General features: G+C 34.9%; 3 protein-coding genes across 8 annotated transcripts; 1 reads left to right on the forward strand and 2 right to left on the reverse strand.

Moving 5' to 3' along the window:
- Positions 1 to 952: 952 nt before the first annotated feature.
- Positions 953 to 7,170, forward strand: LOC126710612 (3-isopropylmalate dehydratase small subunit 1-like). 4 transcript variants are annotated; one of them, XR_007649698.1, is made up of 3 exons: positions 953 to 1,814; positions 5,827 to 5,933; positions 6,742 to 7,170. XR_007649698.1 is itself a non-coding variant. In XM_050411164.1 (2 exons), the coding sequence occupies exon 1, from the start codon at positions 1,017 to 1,019 to the stop codon at positions 1,794 to 1,796; it is 780 nt and encodes a 259-aa protein (XP_050267121.1). In that variant the 5' UTR covers positions 953 to 1,016; the 3' UTR covers positions 1,797 to 1,814; positions 6,753 to 7,170. The 4 variants fall into 4 exon arrangements, 2 of the variants coding, with proteins under 2 accessions (XP_050267121.1, XP_050267119.1); XR_007649699.1 differs by having other exon boundaries at positions 5,832 to 5,933; XM_050411164.1 differs by lacking the exon at positions 5,827 to 5,933 and having other exon boundaries at positions 6,753 to 7,170.
- On the reverse strand, positions 3,044 to 4,183 carry LOC126710613 (uncharacterized). Of its 2 annotated transcripts, XM_050411166.1 has the most exons (3): positions 4,083 to 4,183; positions 3,926 to 3,991; positions 3,044 to 3,531 (listed from the first exon to the last, which is right to left on the reverse strand). In XM_050411166.1, exons 1-3 carry the CDS (start codon positions 4,167 to 4,169, stop codon positions 3,280 to 3,282), a joined length of 405 nt encoding a protein of 134 aa, XP_050267123.1. In that variant the 5' UTR covers positions 4,170 to 4,183; the 3' UTR covers positions 3,044 to 3,279. The 2 variants fall into 2 exon arrangements, with proteins under 2 accessions (XP_050267123.1, XP_050267122.1); XM_050411165.1 differs by having other exon boundaries at positions 3,926 to 4,183.
- A 6,744-nt stretch (positions 7,171 to 13,914) lies between the features above and the next one.
- Positions 13,915 to 23,998, reverse strand: LOC126710275 (E3 ubiquitin ligase PQT3-like). Of its 2 annotated transcripts, XM_050410660.1 has the most exons (16): positions 23,314 to 23,998; positions 22,945 to 23,119; positions 22,286 to 22,382; positions 21,941 to 22,022; positions 21,674 to 21,840; positions 21,504 to 21,583; positions 21,342 to 21,407; positions 21,051 to 21,207; positions 20,809 to 20,957; positions 20,387 to 20,551; positions 19,992 to 20,297; positions 19,652 to 19,693; positions 19,232 to 19,478; positions 18,946 to 19,065; positions 17,993 to 18,047; positions 13,915 to 14,964 (listed from the first exon to the last, which is right to left on the reverse strand). In XM_050410660.1, the coding sequence occupies exons 2-16, from the start codon at positions 23,108 to 23,110 to the stop codon at positions 14,299 to 14,301; spliced, it is 2,565 nt and encodes an 854-aa protein (XP_050266617.1). In that variant the 5' UTR covers positions 23,111 to 23,119; positions 23,314 to 23,998; the 3' UTR covers positions 13,915 to 14,298. The 2 variants fall into 2 exon arrangements, with proteins under 2 accessions (XP_050266617.1, XP_050266618.1); XM_050410661.1 differs by having other exon boundaries at positions 21,342 to 21,398; positions 22,945 to 23,998.
- Positions 23,999 to 27,654: the final 3,656 nt, after the last annotated feature.

A 27,654-nucleotide genomic window follows, 5' to 3' on the forward strand; every position in this document is an offset into this window, starting at 1 on the left:
TTAAAAGTCCTAAACCAAATTTAAAAATATAAGTAAAAAATGTTGATGTGGAAAATTGTAGGAGTTTCAGAGGTTTCGGTTATATATATATATATATATATAGATAGATAGATAGATAAAATTAAGTTTGCTCAACATGTCATTAGCCATTGCAGCAAAGAATGGACAAAAAATTATGAAAGCACAAAATTGTTTCCTTTTAAAAAATTTGACATACCAAAAGAGAACTTAATTAAAATATACTATAATATATATGCTTTTTATTCTTGTAATGTTACTACTTACTCCTATTATTCTAAGTTCTAGATTTATTTTTATAATAATTTGGAGACCCATAGAAAGAATAAAATTGGTAAAGAGAAAAAAAGAGGAGGGGGGGGGGGTGTGTGGGGCAACACACGGTCATATTAGTTTTTAGCCATGTCATTAAGGGTATGTTTGGATTAGTGGATTTTAGGGAGGATGAAAAAAAAAGAAAAAGAGAGAGAAAAAATAGGAGGAAAAACTTTTTGAAAAGTATTTGGTTGGAAGGGAGAGAGAAAAAAAAGAGATGATGAGACCCAAATGTTTTCTACCAGGCTCACCAAAAAATTTTATTCCCCAAATGAGAAGAAAGTTGGTTTGTAAAAGTGTTATAAAATAATTTAGGACTAAAACATTATTCTATTTGCATCTAAACTTAAAAATTGTAATTTTGATGATTCGTGAGTATTTTGACAATGGTAATACTTATTAAGATCTTCTCAAAAAAAAAAAAAAAAACCTTATTTAGATGATTGTTGCATTAAAAAAAAAAAAATGAAAATGAAAAAGGAGTAGTGAAGACGTGAAGGGCTTTACTTACATTTGGGCCGCCCATTTTGACTTGCATGCTCGATGGCTCAATGCTCCATTGGCATTTTGTGCAAGGCCCATCTTTAATTCTAAAATTTTAAACCCTTTTTAGCTGATTTTTTAGTCCTATCACCTTCAGCTATCTGACACTCTTGACAGATTGACTCTCCTCAACCAAAATCATGGCAGCCTCCTCACTGTCTCTCTCTCCAAACCCTACTACCTTCACCACCTCACCCAAACCCTCTTTCTCTCCTTCTTATCACACCACTCGTTTAATCAAATTTCCCAACACATCCCAAACCCCAACCAACCTCATTGTCAAACCCCTCACCACGCATTCCCCACGCGCTTCCCTCTCCTCCATCATCCCACGCGCCACCGCCACCCCCTCCTCCTCCACCACCTCAACCGCCCAAACATCATTCCACGGCCTCTGCTACGTCGTCGGCGACAACATCGACACCGACCAAATCATCCCCGCCGAGTACCTCACCTTGGTCCCCTCTAACCCCGCCGAGTACGAAAAGCTCGGCTCATACGCCCTAATCGGCCTCCCTTCCTCTTACACCACGCGGTTCGTTGAACCAAACGAGAACAAAAGCAAATACTCCATCGTGATCGGCGGCTACAACTTCGGCTGCGGCTCGTCTCGTGAGCACGCGCCCGTGGCTCTAGGCGCTGCTGGAGTGGCGGCGGTGGTGGCGGAGTCGTATGCGCGTATATTCTTCAGGAACTCTGTGGCGACGGGAGAGGTGTACCCTCTGGAATCGGAGGGGAGAATATGTGAGGAGTGTAAGACTGGTGACACTATCACCATTGAGCTCGCGGAGAGCCGTCTGATCAATCACACGACTGGGAAGGAGTACAAGCTGAAGCCCATTGGGGATGCTGGGCCCGTCATCGAGGCCGGTGGCATTTTCGCTTATGCAAGGAACACTGGCATGATTCCCACTAAGTAATTCACCCTAGAATTTCAGGTACTCCACTCACTCACTATCTGCGTTTTCGAATTGAACACTTTCTTATGTGTAATCAATTATTTGCTTATTGTGAATTTATGGAATTTTTTACTTTCATTATTTCAAAATTTTTTTTATTTAATCTTTAATTTTGAGAATGTGACTTATTTATGTGAGTGTGTGAATGACGGGTAATTTAGATTTCTTAGTTTACCTGTATGTCCTTAGTTTGTTCAATTTGTTAATAGAGTTATTTTTGGATGTTTAGAAAACTGGACAGCAAAGAGTGTGGTGTAGGTGAGGATTAGCAAATAGATTGTGTGTGTGTATTCATTTTTAATGGTTGTTTACTTGTTTTTATTTGGTCTTATTGTGCATATTTTGTTTGATGAATTATTAGGTTGTTTAGGATGCATTAGCTTCTGCTTTCTGCATATAAAAGTTAATGAATTGAGGTGAATTTGTGTTTTAAGATGGAGAAGAAATGGATATGGATACTTTTTTTTTAATGTGATTAAACTTGGAATAGAACTTGTAATGCCGAATACTGTCATGGATCTAGATTGATATGGCATGTGTTATTGTTTAGGTTTGGTAACTTGGAGAAGTAGGCATGGGGCATATTTGTAACTAAAATGTTCCTTTTTTTTTTCTTTTTCTTTTTTTAATGTTTAGCCTATGAATTATGCATTGATGATGAGTCTATGGGTTTATCATATTTAGTTTCCTTTCTTGGTGGTTTTTGCTATTCTTGTTCTAGTTCCTAGTGATCTGTGTATGAATTGGAATCAAATGAAAAATTTCCTGCCTCTTTACTGATTTTGTTGTGGATTTAAGCTCTGTTTGTTTCAATGTAAAATATTTGCAGGAAAATTTTTTCATTTTACAGTGTTTGGCAGTGTACATGAAAATGTTGTGTAAAATATTTTCAAGCGTTTGGCACAACGTAAAATGAAAAAAAAAAAAGAGGTAAAAATTTAAAACATTTTTTTATTAACTTCCAAAAAATACATAGAGACAGGCGAATGGCTAAAAAGGTTGAATCTACTTATACAAGTTCAAAATAATGAATATACATTGATTATGATCATTTAAGGGATACTATGATAAATTTTCCTGAGAAGCTTGTAAATCATTTTGTAAACTTCTTTTGTTATAGAAAGCTGTGTGGAGAAAGTGTGTAATTAGCTAGTGCACAGAATTTTGTGCAATAAGCAATTGATCAAAACAAGGAGACAAGCACACAATTATATTAAGCATATCACTAATTAACCTTTCAAAAAAATTATTCCAAAAATAATGTAGTTACAAAATTTCCAATTTAACTGAGAAACTAAAATAAAAATAAAGCTACCAAAAAGTTAAAAACTCTTGAGCCAGAAAAAAAAAAAAAAAAATGCCGCTGTTTGACTAAACTTCCTATGTAATCAAAAGACAAAGGTACAATTCTCAACAAAACTGGAGCAAAAGGAGCAGTCATAGCCTAGCTCATGCTGCCTTGACTGGCTTGGTGTGTGGCTTTTCCATCCACCATTTTGGTAGACCCTATGGCCAGTTTCTTCATTCCGTCCAGCATTACCAGGAGTTCGATTTGAGAAATCACCTCGCCTCTCAAAGTCATTTCTCCCATAGCCCCGGCCTCCGCTAAAATTCCCACTACTAAAGTTTCCACAGCCCCTAAAGCTATCATTTCAATAACCAGCCCGTCCTGAAAACCTCCCTCTGTCATTGTTAGCTGCAAGAAACAGCAGACCATGAATTCCAACTATATGAAAAAAACAGCACAAAGGTAGCCATGGCCCATCCAGCAGGCACTCAAAGACTCCAGACTCTCATCACATTAAATAACCGAATCCATGAGACAAAAACACATAAGTTACTTCACAACATTAAGTTAACATGCATACCACACATATCCACAAAGTACGAAAAGTTAATCATGACAGCCATACAAAAAACAGAGGATGAAGTTTTGTGTGTCCTCGCTTGGTGAAAAATGTGAGAATGAAGCTTAGACTGTACAATGGTAGTTTAGACTGGTAAGTTATTGTTGATTAAAAGGTTAATCCCCAATATACAAGATAACAACAAATTAGGTGGCGAAGAATATAAAACAGAAAAGCCAATACCTCAATAGCACTTTGCATCAAACTGGCAGATTCGAATTCCACAAAACCAAAACATGTCCCCTGTTGCTGGATAGAAGATAGCAAAATAAAAAACATGTGAACATCATTATAAATAAGAAATCTAAATGGAGTTAACGAGGTTAAATATGAAACATACCTTGCTACTTCTAACTTGAATACCATTATGCTTAATAGGCCCAAAATTGTTGAAAACCGCTTCAAGTTGTTCAACAGTTGCATTCATAGGCAGATATGGTACAAATATGGCATGAGTCTTAGTCAGTTCATTATTTTCTATGCTTTGTTGTCATAGAGCATAATGCAAAGAGTCAAGAATGAATACTAATTCAACAAAATGAAATATCTACTACTAAAGTTCAGTGCAATGTATCTTCGTTGTGCTGTTGCCCTGTTTAAAGAAATATCTACTACTTTTAGGAATATTAGCAAGTCCAGTTGGTACAGCTCCAGAAATTTTATTTTAGGAGAGGTAACTGTGAGTACCAAAATAATCAACAGTCAGAACCTCATACATGTAGCTAAGATAATATTCTAATATATGATTTACAATGATGAGCAACGTTCTTATCAACCACACGCACACGCACACGGGGAGGGAGGGAGAGAAGCAATACTTGCAAGATTTCCAAGTTAGTCAAATTTGCAAGCTGTGCTGGTATTCCTCCCGTTAAATAGCTATTATTTAAATAACTACATTACGGATTCACAAGGAGAATTATTAAAAATTATCATTTCACTGAAGCCCATAGTTGATTAACTCAGACCCTTGGATTATTTTAGCTAATGCTTTGGTTAGTGTAAAATATAAACAACAGCCTTTAATCCAAGGAACAAAGTGCAAACATGGCCTCGAAGGGAATCAAACATTGAATTCATATCAGATCTGCTACTTTAAATTCTAACAAGGAATCTTGGATCTCAAACATATATCATAAACTAGTATACAATAATTTCATCACAAAATATCATAATGCCACACATAAACAAAACCCCCCGAAAAAAACCCAGATCTGAAAATCATAAACCCTAACTCATATCAAACAACCAATGTCAAAATCATCAAAAAATAAAAAATAAATCTCACACTACCAAATCAACACCGAAAAACCCATATGAAAAATGATAAAAAAAATCAAATATGTGTAAAACTTATGATTCATAAAAAATAAAACCTGAAACTTTGAGGTGTTTTTCTAGCAAGTAGTAGAACTCGAACCTAAGAAAAACTAGAGATGGGTTAGAGATGAAGAAAAACGAAAAGAAAAGGAGAAATCTAATCTAAAAAGGCAGAAAAGTACCTGGTTTTGCCGCCGATGGGCGGCGCCGGTGGAAGTTGGAGCTGGCCGGTGGTGCCTTGGACCTTGGAGCCGGAGGTGGCTGGTTTTTTGGAGAGAAATATGAGAGGGAGAGTTTAAGCACAAAAGTAATTGCGGGAGTGATAAGTATTAGGGTGTGAGAGAGTGAGCAAATGTAAAATGTTTTACCAAAATTTTAAGTGTAAAATCTTTTACATAAATTTGCTTAGATTGATTTAGTTGACTGAAAATATTTTACTGCAAAACAAACACCATAAAATTGGAAAATATTTTTCTGAAAATATTTTACATCGAAACAAACGGAGCGTTAGTAATGCTTGGATTTCACATGACCCAAAATTTAATCTGAGTTGACAATTAAATTGGATGTCAGTAATGTGACTGATATGATAACATGATAGGGGTTAAGATTAATGTAAAGAATAGGTAGAATAAGATTACCCTGGAAGAAATTTTTATGTTTATTATATCCACTCACATATTATTTTAATGATTATTCATTTGATAAATCATTGTTCAATTGGCTAACCCATTACTAAATTTGATACTATTATCATTGGTAAGGGTAGGAGCAATGACAGAATCTTTGTCGGGTAAGTGAATGAGGGGGAGACTTTGGTAGGAAGATGTAGTATCTGGGTGACTGCTAAAGCAGGGCATGTGAGTTTGAGGTAAATCAACTAATATAGTTTTTAGTTAGTGTTGTTGTGAGTGCCTATTGAAAGAAAACTCTTATTATCAGCTCTCTCTTGAAGGGCATGTGTAAATTTAATGGTGTGTGATGGATGAGATATCAACATTTGTTGTTCTTTCTAAGTTAGACCTTTCTTCTCCATGATTTATGTGCTCCAGGCTTGAGCCCATGGATGGGAATGGTTGGATTATTTCTTGTTGGTGAAAGCTATTTGTACTTGGTTTTCATTGCTTGGAGGAGGAAACATGGAGTAGATTTGAAAATGATCATTGGTGTTCTGTGCGTGAGGAAGTTGTGAATTGTATGTTATTTTCAGGGTGTAGAATCTTCAATTGAAGTGATTGCCAAATGATTTATTAATACTGAATTTTTAGATTGAAATATCCAAGGAATATGTGAGATCTTAGCAGATGTTTTAGTTTACTACATCCCCCCTGGCTCTTTTATGTCTTTGTCTGCTTAGAATTTCATGAGTGAAATATTCTTTTTCTTACGCTTAAATTGTTTCAGACATGAAATGAGCTGAGAGATGAAGCAAATATCTAGTTTTTGTTTTAGACCTATATATTAATCAATTCTAAACAAATTTTTTAATTAATGTCTATGTTTGGTCATGATATTATACTCTTTTGAGTGAAATCTTATGTCTCTTTGCTGTTGTATTTTAGGTTCTCAATATTTAATTGTCTGTATGCCCAATCCAAGTATATATTATATGAGGGACAAAAATCTGTTTGCATGCATCAGATATATGAACTAATTTATTGTTTGTTTCTGGCTTTTAGAGCTTTTATAGGAGGTGCATTGCAGGAGGCTTTCAGTTGTACGGATGCTCATGGATCCTTTCTTCCAGATGTTTCAGATGAAAAGTTTCTGTGTTCCCATGTTTCTCTCTATAATAAAATGTCATTGTCATATTTATTAAAAGAATAAAGGATTGTTGTCACTGAAACATAGCCATCTCTTCACGTTGTTATGCCTGTTTTCAGTAGGACTTGCAGTTAATGTGTGTTGTAACTTATCTTCAGAGATTAGTGTTGATTTAAATTTGGTATATCAACTTAGAAGCTTGTTTCCCTGAACACTTTTTGATCTCCTGCAAGAAAGGCAACAAGGAATCTTTGCATGTGAGATTTTGGTTGCTCCAATTTCGTTATGTATCATTGTGCACTATGCAATTTCAAATTTCAATGAAGATTGTCAAATTGCTTTTCTTTTTCTTTTTTAATTTTATAAAAAGGTTTATGCCCTATAAAAGTATAAATTATAAAGGCAAAAGGCAAGTCCTGAGTCATTTTATGATCTTGGTTTTTATCCATTGTTCAATTCTGTATTCAGAAAAGGAGAAAAGAACATAAATCCATAGGCCAATGCTATAGCTTTTAATAATCTCAGTCTTAGATATACATTTCATTTTCATCATTGGTGGGGGAAAGTTTTTCGGTCTAAGATTCACCACATTTAGAACACATTTTGGATAGCCATTGGATCAAAAGAATGATTATCATCCATAATATGCTACTGCAAACTTTCATTTAGGAATGGCTGTCAATGAAGCCTTCTGTCAACAACTCGAGGCCATTACATTCCCACTTCTATTCACTATAGTGATTATGAAGTTTACACAGAACCGCATACTCGTTAATTCTTACCAGATTGTCATAATTGCATGGTTCATAACCATTTCAACTAGTTCAAAGCTTGCCAATGTTCAGGAAGTATTCCGATGTGATATAGGAAGGGTGGGGATTGGATACTAGTGGAATGGACTGGAACCATTAGGGGCTTATCATGTGTAGTGTGCCTCTACAACGATAAATTACCTTCACTACGAGGACTCTTAAGGTGTTGTGTGACCAAGTTTATCTTTCGACGACCCATCAGATAGTTGGGACTGCTTGTGTAAACAGGATTTGTCTCGGGCGGGCTCTCACTTAGACGGATGGTTTTTGTTGGTATCTAGAAGACCACAAGCTGTGGCTATTGGCCTTGTACTGTAAGCTAAGCTGTTCACCTTGTAGGATGGTTTTTCTTACCGTATGGAGCCATCATCGTGTATCCAGCATGTGTCCGGGGGCACGTACTATGAACAACATGTGGTCTAACCAACCCCAAGCCCTCCTTGGAGGGCTCACGACGATGTTCCTTTCCCCTTCCGGACCATGTTCCATTTCTAGAACAATCACTGCCTTCTTGTCTTATTGCATAAATACTGGATATAACCAAGAAAGATTTAGGGGCAAGCTATCCCTGGTGTACTGGTTTTTGAATAAAAATGCTAGAGAGAGAGAGAGAGAGGGGGAGGGAATTTCCAAGAAACCTTTATTATTTTGGCATGGCGCTTCAATCAGTGGTCATGTCTGGGAATTTTATAAGTTTGAAGAAATGATTAGTGTTGAAAATTGAGTAAAGTTATCAACAGTTGTGCGTGATTTGCGGAGGTCACTTTGAAGATAAAGTTAGTGTGGAAACTCACTGGAAACCACCACATGGTAACTTTTGTGGAAAGATTTTAGGACTCTTTTTTTTCCTCTATTTCTATTCGCCAATTCCAATCACAATGTACAATAATCTAACGAAAAAGCCTTGTTTTCAACATAGAATTTATTAACGTGCTCTTTTTAAGGCATATATTAGTAAAAAAAAATATTAAAAATTTTTTTATAGAAATTTTAAAAAGCTGACAAATTTTTTTGTTAATTTTTTTTTAAATTTTTAAACTTTTTAAAAATGAATGGTTAATGTGTACTCTAAGAATATTCATCAACCAGATCCAACTATTAACATTATGAGAGTGACAAAAGTAAAAGAAAGGGGGTCATTGGCGCAACTCCTAATAAATTTATGAGGCATTTGTTCTTTTTAGGTTACTTTTTGGCCAGCTAGAAAAGTTTCTTCTTAAGTTTTTATATTGTTTTTTACCAATATAATTTTTTTTTCATTACCATTACTTTTTGGGAAAAAATTATATATATATATATATATAAATAAATTTACTAACGTATGCTCTTAGGGTATATATGTAAATTATTTTATAAATTTTTTTTATGAAAAACGAAAAAGTAATTCACTGCTTTGACTAATTTTTTCAATTTTTCATATAATGCAAAATTGACCCTCTAAGTTTCTTCAGATTTCATTTCAATACTCAATTTTGCTTTTGTTCATTTCAATCCTTTAATTTTCAAGTTTATTCAATTAAGACTTTTTCATCAACTGTTGTTATATGTTGTGGTTAATTTTTTAATTTTATAAATTTTTCTTCCAATTTTTTAAATTAAAAAAATTCAATTAATGATTAAAAAATATTTTTCAAATTTTTTTTTAAAAAAAAAAATTTAACAAAAGTTAACGAAAATGCCTTAATTGAATAAATCTGAAACTTAGAAAATTGAAATTAAACGAAAGTAAAATTAGAGGACTAAAATAAAATTTGAAGATAATTAAAAAGTCAATTTTACATTTTAACCAAAATTAAATGATCTTAAAATTATAATAATCAACTCGATTCAGTTTGGTACAATTACAACCTGTCTTACAAAACCCAAGAATACCGGGTTGTTCTCTACATACCGCGTTGAGAAGGGGGTGTTTGGTAGAGGAGTTTGAGTAATGTTGTTTGAGTGTTTTTGATATACATGTGGGTGAAAAAGTGTGAAAATATGTGTAATGTTATTTAAAATACTCAAAAGTGTGTTCAAACGCACTTACCAAACAAGGCCTCATGAAAATTACTAACCCGAATTTCTTTTTTCCCCCAAACAGTGCTAATGTCAGAGAATCTCAGTCCACCAAAGCATTGTGTTGTGTTAATTTCAAAGAGAGACTGAGAGAGAGTAGATTAGCATAACTTTTGAGGAGAACACTGTAGTTGTGGAAATTTCCAACCAATCCAATTCTTTGCCCCACCAAACACTCAGAGAGAGGGAGAAGACAAACAAGTTTGGCATGGTGTAGGAAATTTCCAACCCTTCTTTTGACGTTTGAGGAGCAAGTTGCAGATCACGTACATGTAGGAAATTTCCCAGAAACCTTCGTTAGAGCATAAAAAAGGATAAACAACTTCTTATCATATTGCTCTGTGACCGGTTTTTTTCTTTTTGCTGAATATTGTAACCCATTCATTATAAAGTTCTTTTTACATTGCTTTTCATAAGCTTTTTAAGTGAATTTTAAATTACTTTTTGACTAGATATAAAGGTTTTTATTTTACATTACTTTTTGACTAGCAATAACGATTTACATCATTTAATAAAGAATTAAATAAATCTTAACTCAAACTCAACTCGGGTTTCATATAAGATAGAAAATTAAATGATCTTAGAATTTTAATAATCAGCTTGATTCAGTTTAGCACAATTACAACCTATCTCACAAAACCCAAGAATACTTTATTATTGCCCATGTTATTCAAACAAATTTAAACATATTTTGAGGAGGACCTGAGTTTTAGAGGGTGTTTGGTATTATTGATTAAAAAATAGCTTTCACTGCCTTCTCTCTAGGATGGCCTCATATTTCACGATAGTGTTTTGTTTCTTAATCTTCGGATTTCTACTCGTGAAGACAAAGCTTGTGTGAAATTTTAGTCTTGTTAGTTACGGCCATTGCATGGCATTGACTTGCACCACACCTTGCTTGCAGTGTTATGGTAAATAAAGGAATGAGGTTTAGTTCGATAAAAAGAAAGCCAAAACCACTCGGAAGGAAGCCACAAAACCACAAAGTGAATCCCCCAACCTCCTCAAAGCCTCCACTGAAGTCTGATTGTAAGAAATTTTATGTATCAAAAGGAAGGGATGTCTACTCACTATTGGACGTGTGACAATTGACAACCTCACGTCCCCAATAAGTTGAGGGAAGTTACATGTGGGTGATTGTAAAATAATAACACATGTCTGTTATGAATATCTTATGCACACCACTTTTGTACATAAATCGTGACTTGAAAGTGTATGTATACAATGTGTGTAAGAGATATTTCCCTTGTAAAATAATAGCACACATATATGTTACAAATATCTTACACACAACACTTTTGCACATAAATCGTGACTTGAAAATGCATGTGTATCATGTGTAAAAGATATTTCCCTCATAAAATAGCATATAATGCATGACAGTTGTATCCATGAAATCCTTAATTGCGAGGGTCATGTCATTCTGCTGATTGATTGTTAATCCAAAATTACTTTAATTAGGTTGATAATGGAAATGGGCCTTTCTACATTTATTTAGTAAGACTGTTTTGTCCGAGAGGAGCCTTTTAGGTTAGCAAGGGCTTCTTTGTTGTACCTAGCATAGAGCGTGACAAGGTCAATAATTACAGTAAACTTTGCAATGGTGAATGTTTGTAAGTCAAAAGGTTTGATTGGCAATGAGCCGCTATCTATATCGGGTTTATGGGCCTACTGACCTATCTAAGCTTGGTCATGGGCTCATGATCATGGGTCCCTCACACACATGACCAAATTAATCTTATATAAATGAATGTATCCTAATCGATGATAACTGAAACAAGTGTTGTTCTTATTTTTTATATTTTATTTGGATAGAAAATCCATCAATGTGAATCACATGGAGTATTTTTTTGGCACTAAAAAGTTAATGGAAAAAAAAAAATTCATAAAGATGCCATGGTTTTATGAGTCCCTCATACTAAAATTCTTATCGTTATTCATGTGACATGTCTTTTAATATCCAAATAAGTTTTAAACATAATTTACATGATTTTTTATTACTTTTAATTAGTTCATAATCTCCCCTAAAAAAAAAAAAAGTTCATAATCACTCATCGCAAGAGCAAATTGAAACACTTTAAAAAGTAAAAAAATAAAAAAATAAAAATAAAAAAAAAAGTAAAAAGAAAAAATTCTTAAATTTTTTTAGAAGTCTAGGACATACTATTTGAAAACACCCCTGGGAGAATTATGTAACTTATCTAATCATTATAACTGAAGTTTGCAATCTAACACAAATGGTGATAAGCCATAAAGGGTCGAATTCAAATCCTTCAATTATTGAAATATTATTCTGCTTTACGGCCATTGCAAAAGAAGAATTAAATGACACCAGAAAGAGAATTGCGGGATGCCAAGTGGTTGGACTTGGATCTAGTTCATTTTATCTTCTTTTTTTTTTTGAGAAAATAGTTCATCTTGATGGGCATGTTATGTCATTAGAGACTGTCAAGGTGTAGATCATTTTTGTCTATTGTCATTAATTAATGTTGACTAGCCAGTTATATTAACTTGATTGGAATTAGACTAAGCGTGCATTTGGGAGTTGATTATTAGTTGGTTTATTGCTTCTTCTTTTTTGGGTATTATTTGTGAGTCTCACAATATTATTTGTGGTTATCATATGACTATTTTCAAATGGCTTTTTCCTTTTGTCTATAAAAAAGTACATGGTAAATTTTCATAAATTAAAGGCTATAAAAAAATAATTTTACGAGGAAAACCAACCCATAAATTAAACTCAAATAGACTTCTCACACCCTCATTTCATTCTCTGAATTTATTTGCTATAGGACTCTTTACAACCACTAACTATGATACTCCCTTTAAAATAATAACTTGGATGATAAATAATTGTTCAAAAACAATCAAGATAACAATGAAAGCAACAAATAAAATTTCAGTGAATAAACAAGATACTTGATAGCTTAGAGGCACGTTAAAATCGCTTTCTTCAAGATAATACTTTTCCCCAGTCAAAGTTGCTAAAGGGTTATAGTTCTATGATCGAACTAAGCCAATAATTCTTTGTATTGGAACTTGAGAATTCTTGTGAATTTCTATTACGGTGAAAAATTATATAAAGTATTGAAAATGGAATAATAACTATTTATATACAATGTGGTGTGGCACTTTAATAGGCACCTTTGTAGAGTCACATTGGTTGATTCAACACTAAAGATAATTAAAAAGACTTTTACTATCGTTTGAGACAACAAAATTGTTTTTCTACAAAATTTTGCAAAAAACCTTCCTTACAAAATTTTAACCAACATATTTTTTTTAACCTTGATAAGGTTTTTTTTTTTTTTTTTTTTTTTTTTTTTTTAATTTGATGAAATTACCTTGATAAGCTAATGAATATAAAGTATAAACTTTAATTTATTGTTTAAATTTAGATAAGTAGACAAACTGTCACAAACAAACTAATCAATCCCGTCTACTATCACTCTATCTTGGACTCATCCAATTCAGCATTGTCAACCTCGCCTCACATGGGAACTTAACATAGATTTCTAACAAGTGAATATATAGGAAGGGTAAGAAGTTGGTAGACTTCTGGATAGGTTATTAACATCGAGCATCTATGGTGTTTACGTAGAGTGGCTAAGGTTGGTAGATGCTGGCGAATGGTAGTGAGCTTGCCTTAAAGCAATGGAGTTGAATGCCTGGGAACACAACTCAAGGCTAGAGGTTTAGTGATGTTTTGTGGAATTGGATTGGAGAGTTTTTCAATAATATTGATTGATTTGAGCCTGAGGTCAACCAATCTCCTGGAAGGATAGAGAGGCTGAGCGGGGGAAGAGACGGAGAGAAAATTATGGAAAATGCCAACGGATACTCTTCCTAATCCTACCCAATCAAATTGATTGTTAAGATGAGCATCCTCATCAACTCCTAAACCTAAGGCAATGACACCACTACTCCTAAATTTAACCAAACTACCCTCATTTGAAAACATCAATCGTTATCAACTTAATCACATTACTACCATAAAACTTAACCACTACTCCTAAACTTAAGCATTGATAAGTTAACATCAACTATTATGAACTTTTGAACTTAATCACATTATTATCATAAAACTTAAATCACTACTACTAAACTTAAAGCAAACCATTAGCATAAGAAAGCACGTATTGTGTGCCTGAGAAAGAGAGCGACACAGAAATGGTGGCAGACAGGTGGTTAAATTTCCACAAGAAGAAGAAGAAGAAGAAGAAGAAGATTGGCAAGCATTTATTATTAAAAGAAAAATGTAAATGTCATTATTATAAATTGTAAATCAAGCTTAAAAGCTTAAATACAAGGCTCGAAGGATTTCCAATAACACAGAGTGGGTGTTACTGTTACCATCTATATATATATCCCATCCCCCCCATCATGTTCCCATTTACAGTAACATTGAGAATACCCAAATAGGGGAGAGGTAAAAGGAGAGAGACGGAGACACAGAGCCTTTGCCCTCAACAGCCAGCCAGAGTAGAAGAAGCTCAGCTCAAGCACCAATGACGTGGACTCGCTTGGCTAGCTATGCCTCTCTCTCTCATTATATTTGTTCCCCATTTCAACTTTAGCCAGCTGCTCCAACCATAATCCATCTCATCTATGTTTGCTCCGTTCCCGTTCTCTTGAACCTCTGGAAGGCCTAGCGTCCTCCTCCCACTCCACAGGTGGAGGCGGTGACGGCTCGTACCTCGAAGGCTTCCTCTTGAAATGCCTATCATCGTCACTGGACTCATAATCTACAGCACTACTACTCTTCCTTCCACTGCCGCTAGTCACAGAAGCTGCTACTTTTGTAGACCCGGATTTATAGTCATCATGATGATGATACCCATTTGCCAATGCCTTGGAGGACGCAGGGACACCGGGGGCTTCTGTTGAGGAGGAGGAGGACAGCTTTCTCTTCTTGTTCGCTTCTTCTGCAGGGAAGCTTATGCGGGAGAACACGCTAGCCTTTTGTTTACGCTCCGCAGCGGCGGCGGCAGCAGCAGCCGCAGCCGCAGCTGAAGTTTCAGAAGAGGGTGGTTGTGGCGGTCTGGCGGAGGAAGACTCAGAACGGTGGCGTTGGTGGTTGCGGTGGTCATGGTCGTGGTAGTCGTAGTCACGATCACGGTCGCGATCATAGTCACGGTCACGATCGTATTCATGATGGTGCTCTGAAGATTTCCTCTTGGCCGGGCGTGGAGCGTCTGGGGATCTCTCGGAACGGTGACGCTGGGGATGGTGCTCCGCGTTTGATACAGGGTGAGGAGGAATAGGCTTCTGCACCAACCAAGTAAACGGCACACATCAATATTTTCATTGTTTTTTTAATTCTTAAAAAGACTCTTGTTGACACTAGTGCGCGCAATAAATAAAATTATAAAACTACTAGATCCATTTATTTTTCCTTTTTTTTAGGCCTCAGGTCTCCAACACGTGTGTCATTAAATAACAATATAAATAGATAAAAGGGTTTTTTTTCCCCCCTTTTTTCAAAAGGCAGACCTCAGTAAAATTTTAGATGCAACAACAGTGTATGAACAATGTTTTCTTTTAAATGCAAATATCCCCTCCAAAAAAAAAAGTGCAAATATATTTTTCGGGGCTTAAATCCTGCAGGGTGGTTCTGACTTAAATTAGATGAATGGTACAAATCCAATACCAGATTTTTTTTTTTTTTTTTTTTGAGAATAAGGTCAGTAATCTTTATAAGTTCAAAACCAGAATAATTTTTCACGTGATATAACATGTCATGATGAGTGTTGACAGGTATATAGTGATGAAAGTTACTTAAAAAATAAACCCATAAAAAATAAGAATTTTATTAACACGAGTTAAGGTAGGTTTAATATTTTATTAAAAAATATTTTTATACATTTAAAAAAAAATTCAAATTGCGCACAAGCATTAAAAAAAAAAAAAAAAAAGCACACAAGCACATTCCTCAATCTATGCTCTTAGAGCACTCTTAATAAAAAAAAATTTTAAAAAAAAACCCCTAAAATTAATATTACATTAATCACAACTTGCCACTTTTGTCATGAAAACATTTGTAATTTTTTCTATCTCACAAGAAAATTAAATCTTAATTGACAAAAAAGATATTCCTCAAATACCATCCACTCGATTAAAATAATCTATGAACACAAATAAATGAAAAAATTTATATTTTAAACCCTACAGTTTAGGGAACATGAAATAAATTGGATATCAAATTAAGTCCCTCATCATTACACTCAACTGGACTAAAGTTTTTGATACTGTATAAAACCTCATTAGTTAATTAATTACTTTTGAAACTATATAATTTAATAAAGTGTTTAAAATACAATTTTCCCTCATTAATTTCATTTCATTATCTCATGAGCTAATTTCCAGTTCCTGGAGGAAAAAATTTCAACGCTTTCTGATTAAAAAAAAAACAAATGCTTGGAACGAAAATGAAAAGTAAGTTAAGGCAGGGGAATAGTGCCACCCTGCCACAGAACCAAGGCATATCATCCATCCTACTCTTCCACACCGAACTCAGTTAAACAACAAAATATAAAAATGGAACAATATGAGTTCAGAATCCATTACCACCATCAATTATTATAATTATCAAAATCTCATCTTCAGAGGAAATGCAAATACCATTGGAAGAACGAAAATAATTTTTACTTTACCCAGCTTGAACTGGTACCATTCATCCACAAAGTCAAATTTCAAAGCCTATTGCATTAAAAAATCCTCATGATAAATATTATTTAATATAAACAAATTCATGTCTTATTACTAATATTATTACTATTAATTTGGGTGCACATACAGGTAGAACAAACCTCAAAACCAATGCACAAGTCAAGCATGATCTTAAGCAAGATACAGAATCAGAAAGACTTGGTTCTGTGCAATTACCAATGCTTAAGGGCCAAAGGAACTTAACAGTATTGTCAATGTCCCCAGAATGATTTTTAAGTATTTAGTTATTCAGCCAAAAAAAAAAGTATTTCAATATAATAGCAAATGAAAAAAGAAAAACTAAACCACTGCAAAAGATTATATGGTGGGAGAGTAGGTGACTAAATTCTGATTCCTGGCAGGATAAGTTGAAATGAATTCCCTCATGTCAACGATAGACTCAGGATTTTAAGCCAACGGAGGCTGGAGTATAAAGAAGAAGAAAAAAAAACTCCAAATAGGATTATAAATACTCAAAATCATTATTTCTAAATACATTAAGATGCAATCATTTACCTACAAAAACACAAACAAAATAATGTTTTTTTTTTTTTTTTTAATACTAAGCTAACTATGATTTAAAAAAAAAAATTAGAGCATTCATAATGGTGGTACTAAAATTTTTAGTTTTTACAACATCACTTTACAATACACCCAATATCAATTTTTTTTAATTACTTCATTTAAAATAATATAAACAACTCATTAAAATAATAAAAGAAGCAAGAGAATTTGAGTTTTTTAATTAAAGGAAGAGATATAATTTTAATAAAATATTGTATTTTATTTTTTACAACTTGCTTCATTTAAGTTATATTTATACCAGTTTACTTTAATTGCAAAAAATTTAGCTTTAACTTCTCCAATAATACATAATTTTTTAGTTCTTTGGTAGTAAAATATATATATATATATATATTTTTTTGCTAAAATACAATCACTATTGTAAATGTTTTTATTAAGTTTTTGGATTGAATGGTTGCTAGTTGAGTGAGGCTAGTTAGACTTACTGAGAAAAAAGAGTGCCTAAGGTTTTTGAAGGTGCCCATTACATAAAAGAAATATATTATAACTATAACTATAACTATGTATATATATATATATATATATAAAATAAAATAATTTGACCCAGGGGGGCCGAGCCCCCTTGGGCCCCACCTGGGTCCGTCCTCATGAACACTACAGGACCGAACACATGTACAGTGACTACAGTCATGCAAGTCTACAAAGCTTCGACTTTCGACCATTTTTCCTCAATATCCACTTTAGACCCATTTGATTGCCAGACGGAAAGAAAGACAAAAACTTGAAAATGTTCTTGCCCGCTTTTCCCATGATATCTCCCAAAATTAGATGGAGCATCACAAGAAAATATATATTAAAAAAAAAAAAAAAAAAAAAAAAAAAAAACCTATATCTGCAGAACAAAACAGTCTCTCTTCCTTTCCTTGTGAAAAAAGAAAAAGGCAAAAATTGCCAAATTGGTGATTTCTTGCCAAAATGTTGCCGGTGGTGACCGTGGAAAGTACTGGCTGCAGTACAAAAATAATAAGCACAAACAGAAAATAGGAAAATAGAAAAGACATACAGATTTCAACTTCATTGATTGAACATCACCAAAATCCCGATCTTTGGAAAACTCCCTGCTCAAGATAGAGAAAATCATTAGACAAATAATAACTCTAGTTTTGTGGTATAAAAAAATATTTAAAAAGCAAGAATTACCATGTAGTGCAAACAACAAAAGAACATAATGAGGAGAGCGAGGGAATTGAATGATTAAACAGTTGTACCAAATGATTTAAAAAGATAACCAACTAGAATTATTGAGGAAGTCCACTAATAGGCATGGTTCAACTCCCCACTTATTTATAAAGCATAATTTATAAACATCCATTGTATCCCAACACTTGAGAAATATTTTGATACATCTTACTAACAGTTTTTCTTTTATAATTCAATAGTTGGGGGATTTGAAACCTATACGTCTCCATTAAAAACACTACGAAGTGTCAGTTGAGCTACAAGACTCTTGACATGGTTTCTTACTAACAATAAAAAGAGAATTTATGAAAAAAATTAAACAAAATGTTCTAGACCACTAAATTGACTTCTCCATTACCAACCAAAATATTTTTAAAATAAATTTTTTTTTTTTTAAAAAAACCCATGCATGGGCATGTGCACACACATATACACGTTTTTTTTTTTTTTTTTTATTAATAAGTTTGATTTACACATAACATGTTATATATTACACATGTTATGAGCAATATACAACGTGAATCACATGGTACTAGGTAGTAGGTACCATACTAACCTTTCAGGAAAAAAAAAAAAAAAAAAAAAGGAAAAGGTACTATACTAACCAGCACACACATGGAAATTATGTGCAACATGCAACATGAATTGCAATCCAATCACCATTAAAATTTCAAAACAAAACACAGCCATAAGATCAAACAAGATTTGTAACCATATCATGTTATAAAAGATACAGATGCACCGTATATCGAAAGGAGTATAAAATTTTCTGTTTACCTTTCACCTCGTCTCTCATTTTCACGTTTCCTCTTCAAATCAGCTTTTCGTGCTTCAAATTCCTCTCTGCTCATGATTGGAGGTGGAACATTCATACCCATACTGAAATCTGCAAGATCCCTACATATGTCCAAAAAATTTATAACATTAAGCTTACTGGGCAGACAAACAGGCATTGCACAACAAAAGTCACATGACCACCTTACTATTAGACACTAAACCACCCCCACATAGAGAGAGAGAGAGAGAGAGAACTAGATTTACAAAGGACACAGCTCATAAATACCTTTGAGGTGGAACAGGAGGGAACATATAGCCCTGTGCAGCAAATGGGTCCTGAGGAGGAATTCCTCCAAAAGGCATGTCAAAGGGGCCTAGTCCATAACCTGAATAAGGCATGGCACCAGGATAATGTGCCATATACCCATCCATACCAGGCTGCATGCCGTTCCAATATGGATTAAAGGCAGAGGGAGCAAAAGGCATCATATAATTCTCAGCTGCAAAGTCTTGAGAGGGTTTCCACTGCAAATCTACAAGGCAAATATGAATAAATAAGCCTAATACCATTAAGGGGTGGCAACAGTCCTATTACAATTTTTAATATTAAGGATATTTATATCAAAATACATTAAGATAAACCCTATTCTCAAAAGAATTTTCATCTAAGCATTAAGAAAAAAGCCAAAGAAGAGCACAAAAATACCATTTGTAGGCACACGGACTTTCTTCTTTTTCTTTTTCTTTCCTGAAAAATTAAAAAGTGTGAGATAGATCATCCAGAAACCTCATTAAGACAACCAACAAATAAGATATAGGACATGTTAATAGTTTCTACGATACTTCTTTTAATAATGCTTATAAGGTTTCAGTGTCTTATGACAAAAATTAACAGCTCCTAATGATACCACCAAAAAAAAAAAAAAAAAAAAAAAAAAAAAAAAAAAAAGAGAGAAATCCATGGGCTAAAGTATCTAAGATTCTAAGCAGCAGTGGACTCAATATGCATTGGGAGTGGACAAAAATACCATTAGAAAATACATTACCAGCATCACTGACAGCCAACCTCTGCTGCACTTCTTCCTCAGCCAAGGGGGCACTCCCCTGTGATGCTGCTGGTTCTTTCACACTCATTGACTCGTGTGTTGCTTCAGAGATATCAGTTGTTTTTGCAGTCCTTGCTCGCTCTGCTGTCTGTTGTGGGAGAATAGCAGCAGCCTTTCCCTCAACTGCAGTATCCTGTATCTTTGGGGTCTCTTCATTAATGGTTGATCGCTTTTGTTCACCCTTTGATGCAGCAGATAAAGTTGGGGATGGAATTCTGGGCTGTGGACAACGAGCAGACTCCATATCTGAATGTTAAAAGTCAAAAAGTCATTAATAAAATGTATTATATGACACAATTATGATTAATATAAAGGCTATTAACTAAAACACATACCTTGAACTTGAAAAGTACTTCCAGCATTTTCAGCACTGCTGTTACCAGCCTCCAATATCCGATTGATTGTATCCCTAAGTGTCTTATTTGGCAGAAGATCATCTGCAAGTATATTTGTTGCCCCACATATACACATTGACTTCGAGATTATGTGGTCCCTGATACCTGAGTAAAATTATACAAACAAAAATTTCAAAGACATGGCAGTTTAAGAACAAGGAGCAGTGAAGTGGTTGAAAGGGTGCTAAAATCACTGATGGATGAAGACAAGCAGATGAAACCATAGTACTGAAGTAAAGATTCTAATTATGTTCTAATGCTGGCAAAAAATAACTGCATTTAAAGGTTTTTTTTTTTTTTTTTTAATAAGTAAAAAGAGAGGATAATAATATTATAACTGCATTTAAAGGTTTAAAACATACATCTATCACAGAAGCTCTGAAAACAGCACTTGCTTGTCAGCACAGCATCTTTCATTACGTCCTTGCACAATGGGCAGTGGAGCTCTGGTGGTAGCTCACCAACAGAACGTGTGGATGGTAACCCTTCAATTTCTCTCTCAAAAGCAGCCCTGTTTTCAATTTAAATGTTATGATGAATTTTCAAGCCTACAATTAACAGTATGGATAGCCACTGTAAAAAACTTCGAATCATATCAGCTTACTCATTTGGTCTCAAGACAGCTACAGCACCACTTGGCAATGCATATGAGCCATCTGGGGTTGCCATCAGCATGGACTTCGGTATACCAGTTGGTGGCTTCACCTTTTTGATGTCAAAATTTGGATCACCGTTTGTAGGGCAGTGCTGAATGAAGTGCCCTGAACACAAAAAGTTTCACATAGTGAGCCTTTTTTTGCCACAAAGATAGACCTCTCAGCAAGTAATTTTATAAATAAAAAAGGGTGGAAAGACGAAAAAGGAGGAGGAAAAAGGCATAAAACCATGAACATACCAGGCACCTTGCACCTGTGACATACATAGCCCTGAGGAGGAGTTTTGCGCTCAAATCCTGCTCGACCTCAAAAAGAGATTAACAAATTTCAGCTTATCACAGAAATATATATTAGTAATGGTTGATGTGAAATATAAAACTAAATGCGGTATACGGACTCACCAAATCCACGCCCACCCATTCTACCTCCCATACCCCCCCTTCCAAAACCTCTACCATGGGCAAAGCCATCAGGACCTTGACTGCACCATCCAATACAAATTATGAATATATGTTTCCCACATTAGTGATTTAACATCATATAACACAACAAAAAGCAGAAAGCATCTCACCGTTGCCAGTCCAAGGCAGGAGTATCAATTAGAGCTTTAATCTTGCTGTCCTCATCAGCTTTGTTAGTTGGGAGAGCTTCCGGAACTGGATTGTTTGACTGAACAGGGAGAACTTCAGGGATTGCATACAAATCATTTCCAAACTCATCCCATTCCGAGTCTTCAGGCTGTAAAGTCAAATTAAACACATTATTACTTAGATGCATTACATCTAAGACAAAAGTCAAAGTTCAATAATAATGTGATTAAACCCAAGGGTAAGCTTACATATTTCATGGTAGAAGCATTAGAAACTGGAAAGCTACTCTTTTCTGGTTCAGGGTCATCCATCTTACTTTCCACCTTTGGTCTGCAAAACAAAACGCAGTCCAACTCAACCACACTTTCAGAGGTTGCTTCACTTTAAAAAGGGCATAATGAAGGAAGAAATCTGTTGCTGCACATATCACCACCATGATACGGCCTTGGTAGGAATATGACAATAACAGCCCATATCATGCTTGTGAGCCTCATGCTGCTAGCTCAGATTTTATAATTGGCTATTCCATAAAATAACTAAACTGAATCAAATGCAACTATGCAGCCAAAGATATTAAAGGTTTGAGATAGTACTCTTGTTCAGTAACAATTGTCATACGAGGCCGTCCAGGAACACGACGAATTAAAACTGAGGTATTTTTAGGTATCAACATTGCTTCATCAAGATACTCTGAAATTCAAAAACAGAGAAACAGACCGACTGTAAAATACAGCTAATAGATATTAATCCATGAAACCAAACATACACAAGTTATCAAAATAGAATTCCCCCAACTCGGGGGATCTCTTCTTCCTAAAAGTATGCCTAAACATTCATCTAACTCCAACAATAATCTCACAATCCATCACCTATCAAGGTTCATGAACCAAATCCCCTTACAATTCAATGACAATTCGAAAATTCACCAATACACAAATTATGTCTTTATATATGCCAGGGCACGAGGAAGCACATGTCAATGGCATTGTAACAGTGCAACCCCAACCCTTTATAATTTCCTTTGGGTAAGTAATTAAAAAAAAGAATTTAAATGAAATTTAACCATTCACAGCATTAGACACCAATAATTATCAAGTGGAGAAGAAAGCCCCAAATGAAAACTATGATCCCAAAATTAATTGAAAAAAAAAAAAAAAAAAAGCACTCTCATCTCACCGCCCAAAACCCAAATTTTGTTGGAATATTGAAAAGGAATTAATTAATTAAGTAATGTCTAAGAATCAGAACCAACCTTCATTGGTCTGGGCATTTGTGACCACAAGGTCGAAATCAGTGCCCCTGCCCAAATGCTTGGATTCAAATATTTTTTCTTTCAAAGTACCAACTGAGAGGAAAGGACCATCCATGGGAATTGAATCATAATCTTTTGCACTCTTAAATTTATAATACACCGCCATGCTATTTTTCTTCAAAAAAATATAACAATAATACCAAGAATAAGAACAAGTAATAAAGCCCTACTAAAGAGCAATAACCAAAGGCCTTAAAAATAAAAGGGCCTGATATTTAACTTGAACAAAATCAAACAGTACAAAATCCAAGCTTTTTTTTGTTTTTGTGTTTTTTTTTCTATGACTCAAATAAGATGAACAATTCGAACCACAGAAGGAGAGCTCTTTAATTCTTCTTCGTGCGCCGCTGATCACAGAAATCTCTTCGCGATCAAAATCTTCAAACAAAAAGTGTAAAATCAGATAGCGTCTGAACGAGAAAAATCAGATCGCAGTGATTATTCTTCTCTTCCGATTGCCACAGTTGCCGTGGAATTACACAGATCTCAGCAAAAATCGAAGAATCCCCCTTATCTTCAAGGCGAAGCAAAAGCCGGTTCTTTGAATAGTGAGAAAACCTCACAAACCCTAATTCTTCCACAATAGGTCCGATGAGGGATGCATCAGAATGAAACGAGACCCGATCAGAGGAGCGAGATCTCCGATTAGCCGAACGTGTCTTCAAAATCGCGTACTCGAAGAAAGCGTCTGAAATCGAAACCTTTCAGAGAATCGCCGGAAAAAAATCGAGGGCTTGCGAGAGAAGATACGTATATGAGAATTCTTCGATGAATCGCAAGCCCTAGATCGAGTATATAGAAGCCGAAGATTGAAGATCACGATGTGGAGCTAGGGTTAGGGTTTGAGAAACATGGAGAGGAGATGAGAGGAGAGGAGAGAAGAGAGACAGCGAGAGCAAAAGGAGAACTAAAGAGAAAAACAGGTGAATTTGGAATTTGGTAGATTTTTTTGTTTTTTCCTGTGTGAGAGTTTTAGTCATCTGTTACCGATGTGGAAAGAGTTGGGAAGTAAATATAGAGATCGATCGGATTGGGGTTTTCGGCCTTTCTTTCCTTGCTCACGAGTGGCTGCGATGCTGCGTCCACACGCTTTTAACAAGCGCGTCTAAAACAGTTGCGCTGTCAACTTACGCTATGTTTCGCAATTCGACTACTGCTCGGAGTCGGACTAGTCCAATTAAAATAAATAAATAAATCATGTTTTTAGAAACATTAAAATCGTGTTTTATATCCTTTCAAAAATCGTGTTTTATATATATAAAATAAAATAAGTTGCTAGGTTCTCTAATATTTTGAACAATAATAATTATTTTGCAAATTTTGCCATCTAATCTCTTTAGTTTAATTCCCTACCAAAAAAAAAAAAATCTTTAGTTTAAGACACAATCTTTTTTTTTTCTTTTTTTGTACAATTTGCTAATGTGATAAATAATGATTGGAGAATCAATTCCAAATCGACTCGTCATTGATACCATTTTATTATAAACCAATTATAACAATGTATGTTAGCAGTTGTCCAAAATTTGTCAATATTTTTTTTTTTTTGAAAAATAAAATGGCTCTATGATTCTTTTTAGTAACTACTAGGTGTAAAGATATTGCAATATAAATTGTTAATACTTGCAATACAAAATAATATTGATATCTCAAAATATTATTTACAATCACCAAAATATAAATAAAAAAACACCAAGAGAAAAATAATATAAATTAAAATTTATTGAGTTTTCAAATTAATGTATTAAAAATATTAGAATTTTATTATGTAGGATACTATGCTAATAAAATAAACAAATCTGTGCATAGAACTTTAAAAATCTTATCTATAACTATGGTGGCGGGCCCAAAGAAAAACTGGTGAATTGGGCCTGGACCTTCAATTTATTTGTCATTCGGTGATGTTCTTGGCCACATTGGGAGATCCCAAAAATAGTTGGCTACTACGATGGATCGAGCCTTTAAGCTAATCCTTGTTGGTCCACTAGAGGTCGAGTAGAGGATATTATCCTCTTGTCGAGCTCACCCTTCTAGGTCTCGAGTTGGGCCTCAATTCCCTAGTGTTTTAATCTCTCCTTTCTCTCGTGCTTCACACCCCAATTTTTCCAACCCCTCTCACCTTGACCTCCTTTCCCTTTTATACTCTCTCATTGGTGGAGTCCTCATGATGAAAGAATCGCTCACCAGTGTGTGGGACCTACTGAATCAGGGGTTCAAATGGTTATCTAGATTTGTGACATTGTTCCCGCCTATCAAATTAATTATCAACGATGGAACCCATCCTTCTAATGTTGGGAGATTGCTTGGTAACTGTGCCTGACATCAATTTAGGTGCTCGGGCGCATGTTAGTCTTCGGATGGGGCCATAGGTCTGAACGTCGGGCCTTTTCATAGCTTGCTCATCCTCGAGCCGAGTGTATTCTCTATAATGGGCCTCTCAACATCTTCGGCCCAACTCTGGAATGGGCCAAAGACCTATACCACTACAATAGCTATATTTTTATTTATTTATTCTATATTTGTATAATAATTTAAAATTAAAGTCTTTGACATTTTGATAACTTCTAATATTGTCATATAAACTTTTAAAAATCTAAAATTTTTTTTTTTTGGTCATCATCCTAATATATTTCTTTTAACAATACTAAATTATGTAAGTTTAAGCTAATTATAACTCACCATCTTTTGTATAAAGCAACCAACAATAAACAAATTCTAACGAACTTGGATTAATATTCTCTAAACAAATTCTAATTAAATTAGGTATGTTCATTTATAATTTTTTTTTCAATTTTTCTTTTTATTTATTAGTCCCTATTAATTTAATCTCTCTCTCTCTCTCTCTCTCTCTCTCTCTCTCTCTCTCTCTCTCTCTCTCTCTCTCTCTCTCTCTCTCTCTCTCTATATATATATATATATATATATTAATAGGTAAAGCTTAGAGAAAGTTCAATTAGAACTTGAATTTTTTTTTTTTTTTTTTTTTTTTGAGAAACAAAAACACACATACACACAAAGAAGAGAGAAAGAAGTTATAACACAAAGACACATCACAAACTCCACTCAAAAGCCATTGTAACTTTTAAGAGAGTGTGGAGCAAGTTATACTACATACAACACACTCTCTTAAGTAATGTAGGACAATTATCTTTTTTTTTTTTTTTTTGAGAAACAAACTCACACAAGGGAGAGGAAAAGAAGTTCTAATACAAAGACACATCATAAACTCCACTCAAAAGCCATGTTGCAAAATTGGATTCTAATTAGAACTTAAAATTAGAATCCAATTTTGCACCATGTGTCTAAATTTATGTGGGGCCACACCATAATTATCCACATAAGTTTTTTAATTTTTGTGTCAAGTGAGTTAATGAGTGCAAAATACTAAGAATCTAATATTAATGAACTATAAAATTTAAATTTATAAAAAATAAAAAATAAAAAAAACCAATCACATATACTCAATAAAAATCACTGCACAGCAAAAATCACTACATATTCTATCTTATTAAAAATTAGAAAAAAAAAATTATCATAAGTAGTGTAGGGACACGATTCTCAATCGGCCCAACAATGACGTTGGGCTCGCACGTGAAGGATCCCTCACAATAAGATTTGTAGAGAGTGGGCTTAAAAGGCTAGCGTCTGGTCACGGGGCGTTGGTCCAAACCGGACTTTAGGGAAACTCAGATAAGAAAAGGCTTCAGCCTGGATATCCAAGCCCTACAACTTTGTAACTTGAGGGATTGGACTCCTCGGATCATGTCCGAGGAGCACTAATGTCTTTCTCCGGTTACCCGGCGGGGGGTTTTTCGTGGTGGTGTACATATATTGTCCGGTCATTCTTATCCCTGGAGTTTTTCCCAGGAAGTGAGATGGGGGGATCCCTTTCTGATTAGTTTATCTTCTATTTTATACTAGCCTACGTTCGTTATCCCTCGTCCACGTGTAGGGTCAACTTTTCCAGGACTGATATTTGTCCCGTCAGTCTAATCCCGGAATTGTGGGGATGGTTAATAAAGCCTAAGAATCAGGTTCTGTCAGGTGTAGAGTCTTATCAGTGAAGGGTATTAAGGACAACTTCCCTGAGATATTTTCTGATCCTTAAAGTTTGCTCGTATACCACTTTCATCAATGAGACTTTGGTCTGCCGAGGACTAAGCTGTCCTCGGCTGTATCTCCGGGCCATTTTGTGCTTCTTATTTTGAGCTTGGGCCATGGCCTTCTTCGGCTTGGGCCTGTGGACTCCCCATGAGCAAGGCGGGTCGGGCCCATAAATCATTGGGCCCCACAATAGCCCCTCAAAACCCTGCTGTCCAATATCTTGGTTGGAAAGGTGGGTTTTGGTAATACCGAGCCTTTATTATGGCTCATTTATTTCAGCCCTTGACCGACGCTGGTGGCTCTTCACCTCCCCAGGGAATGTGCCGGCCTACAAGACGTTTCCCTCAATTTGCGCTCTACGCGTTTATGCCGTTTGGTTATCCGAAGCATGCCCTTAATATCTTTCTTTTACGAGACCTCCCAAATTCAACGGTTTTGATGGCGTGGGGGAATGAAACGGGCGTATCCATGTTTGCAGATCTCCTTGGAGATCTGCAAACACTAAGTACTCTCCTCTTCGTCCCCTATATAAAGAGAGAAGACAAAAGC

Source organism: Quercus robur, chromosome 12, assembly GCF_932294415.1.
Source record: "Quercus robur chromosome 12, dhQueRobu3.1, whole genome shotgun sequence".
NCBI classification, from domain to species: Eukaryota; Viridiplantae; Streptophyta; class Magnoliopsida; order Fagales; family Fagaceae; genus Quercus; species Quercus robur.

Coding starts and splice junctions, on each gene's coding strand:
- LOC126710613 (XM_050411165.1), bottom strand. CDS start 4,165: ATGCAACTGTTGAACAACTTGAAGCGGTTTTCAACAATTTTGGGCCTA. Junction 3,532..3,925: donor TGATGCAAAGTGCTATTGAG/GTATTGGCTTTT, acceptor TGTTTCTTGCAG/CTAACAATGACAGAGGGAGG.
- LOC126710275 (XM_050410660.1), bottom strand. CDS start 23,110: ATGGCGGTGTATTATAAATTTAAGAGTGCAAAAGATTATGATTCAATT. Junction 20,958..21,050: donor GCTGTCTTGAGACCAAATGA/GTAAGCTGATAT, acceptor AATTGAAAACAG/GGCTGCTTTTGAGAGAGAAA. Junction 20,552..20,808: donor TCAGAGCTTCTGTGATAGAT/GTATGTTTTAAA, acceptor AATTTTACTCAG/GTATCAGGGACCACATAATC.
- LOC126710612 (XM_050411164.1), top strand. CDS start 1,017: ATGGCAGCCTCCTCACTGTCTCTCTCTCCAAACCCTACTACCTTCACC.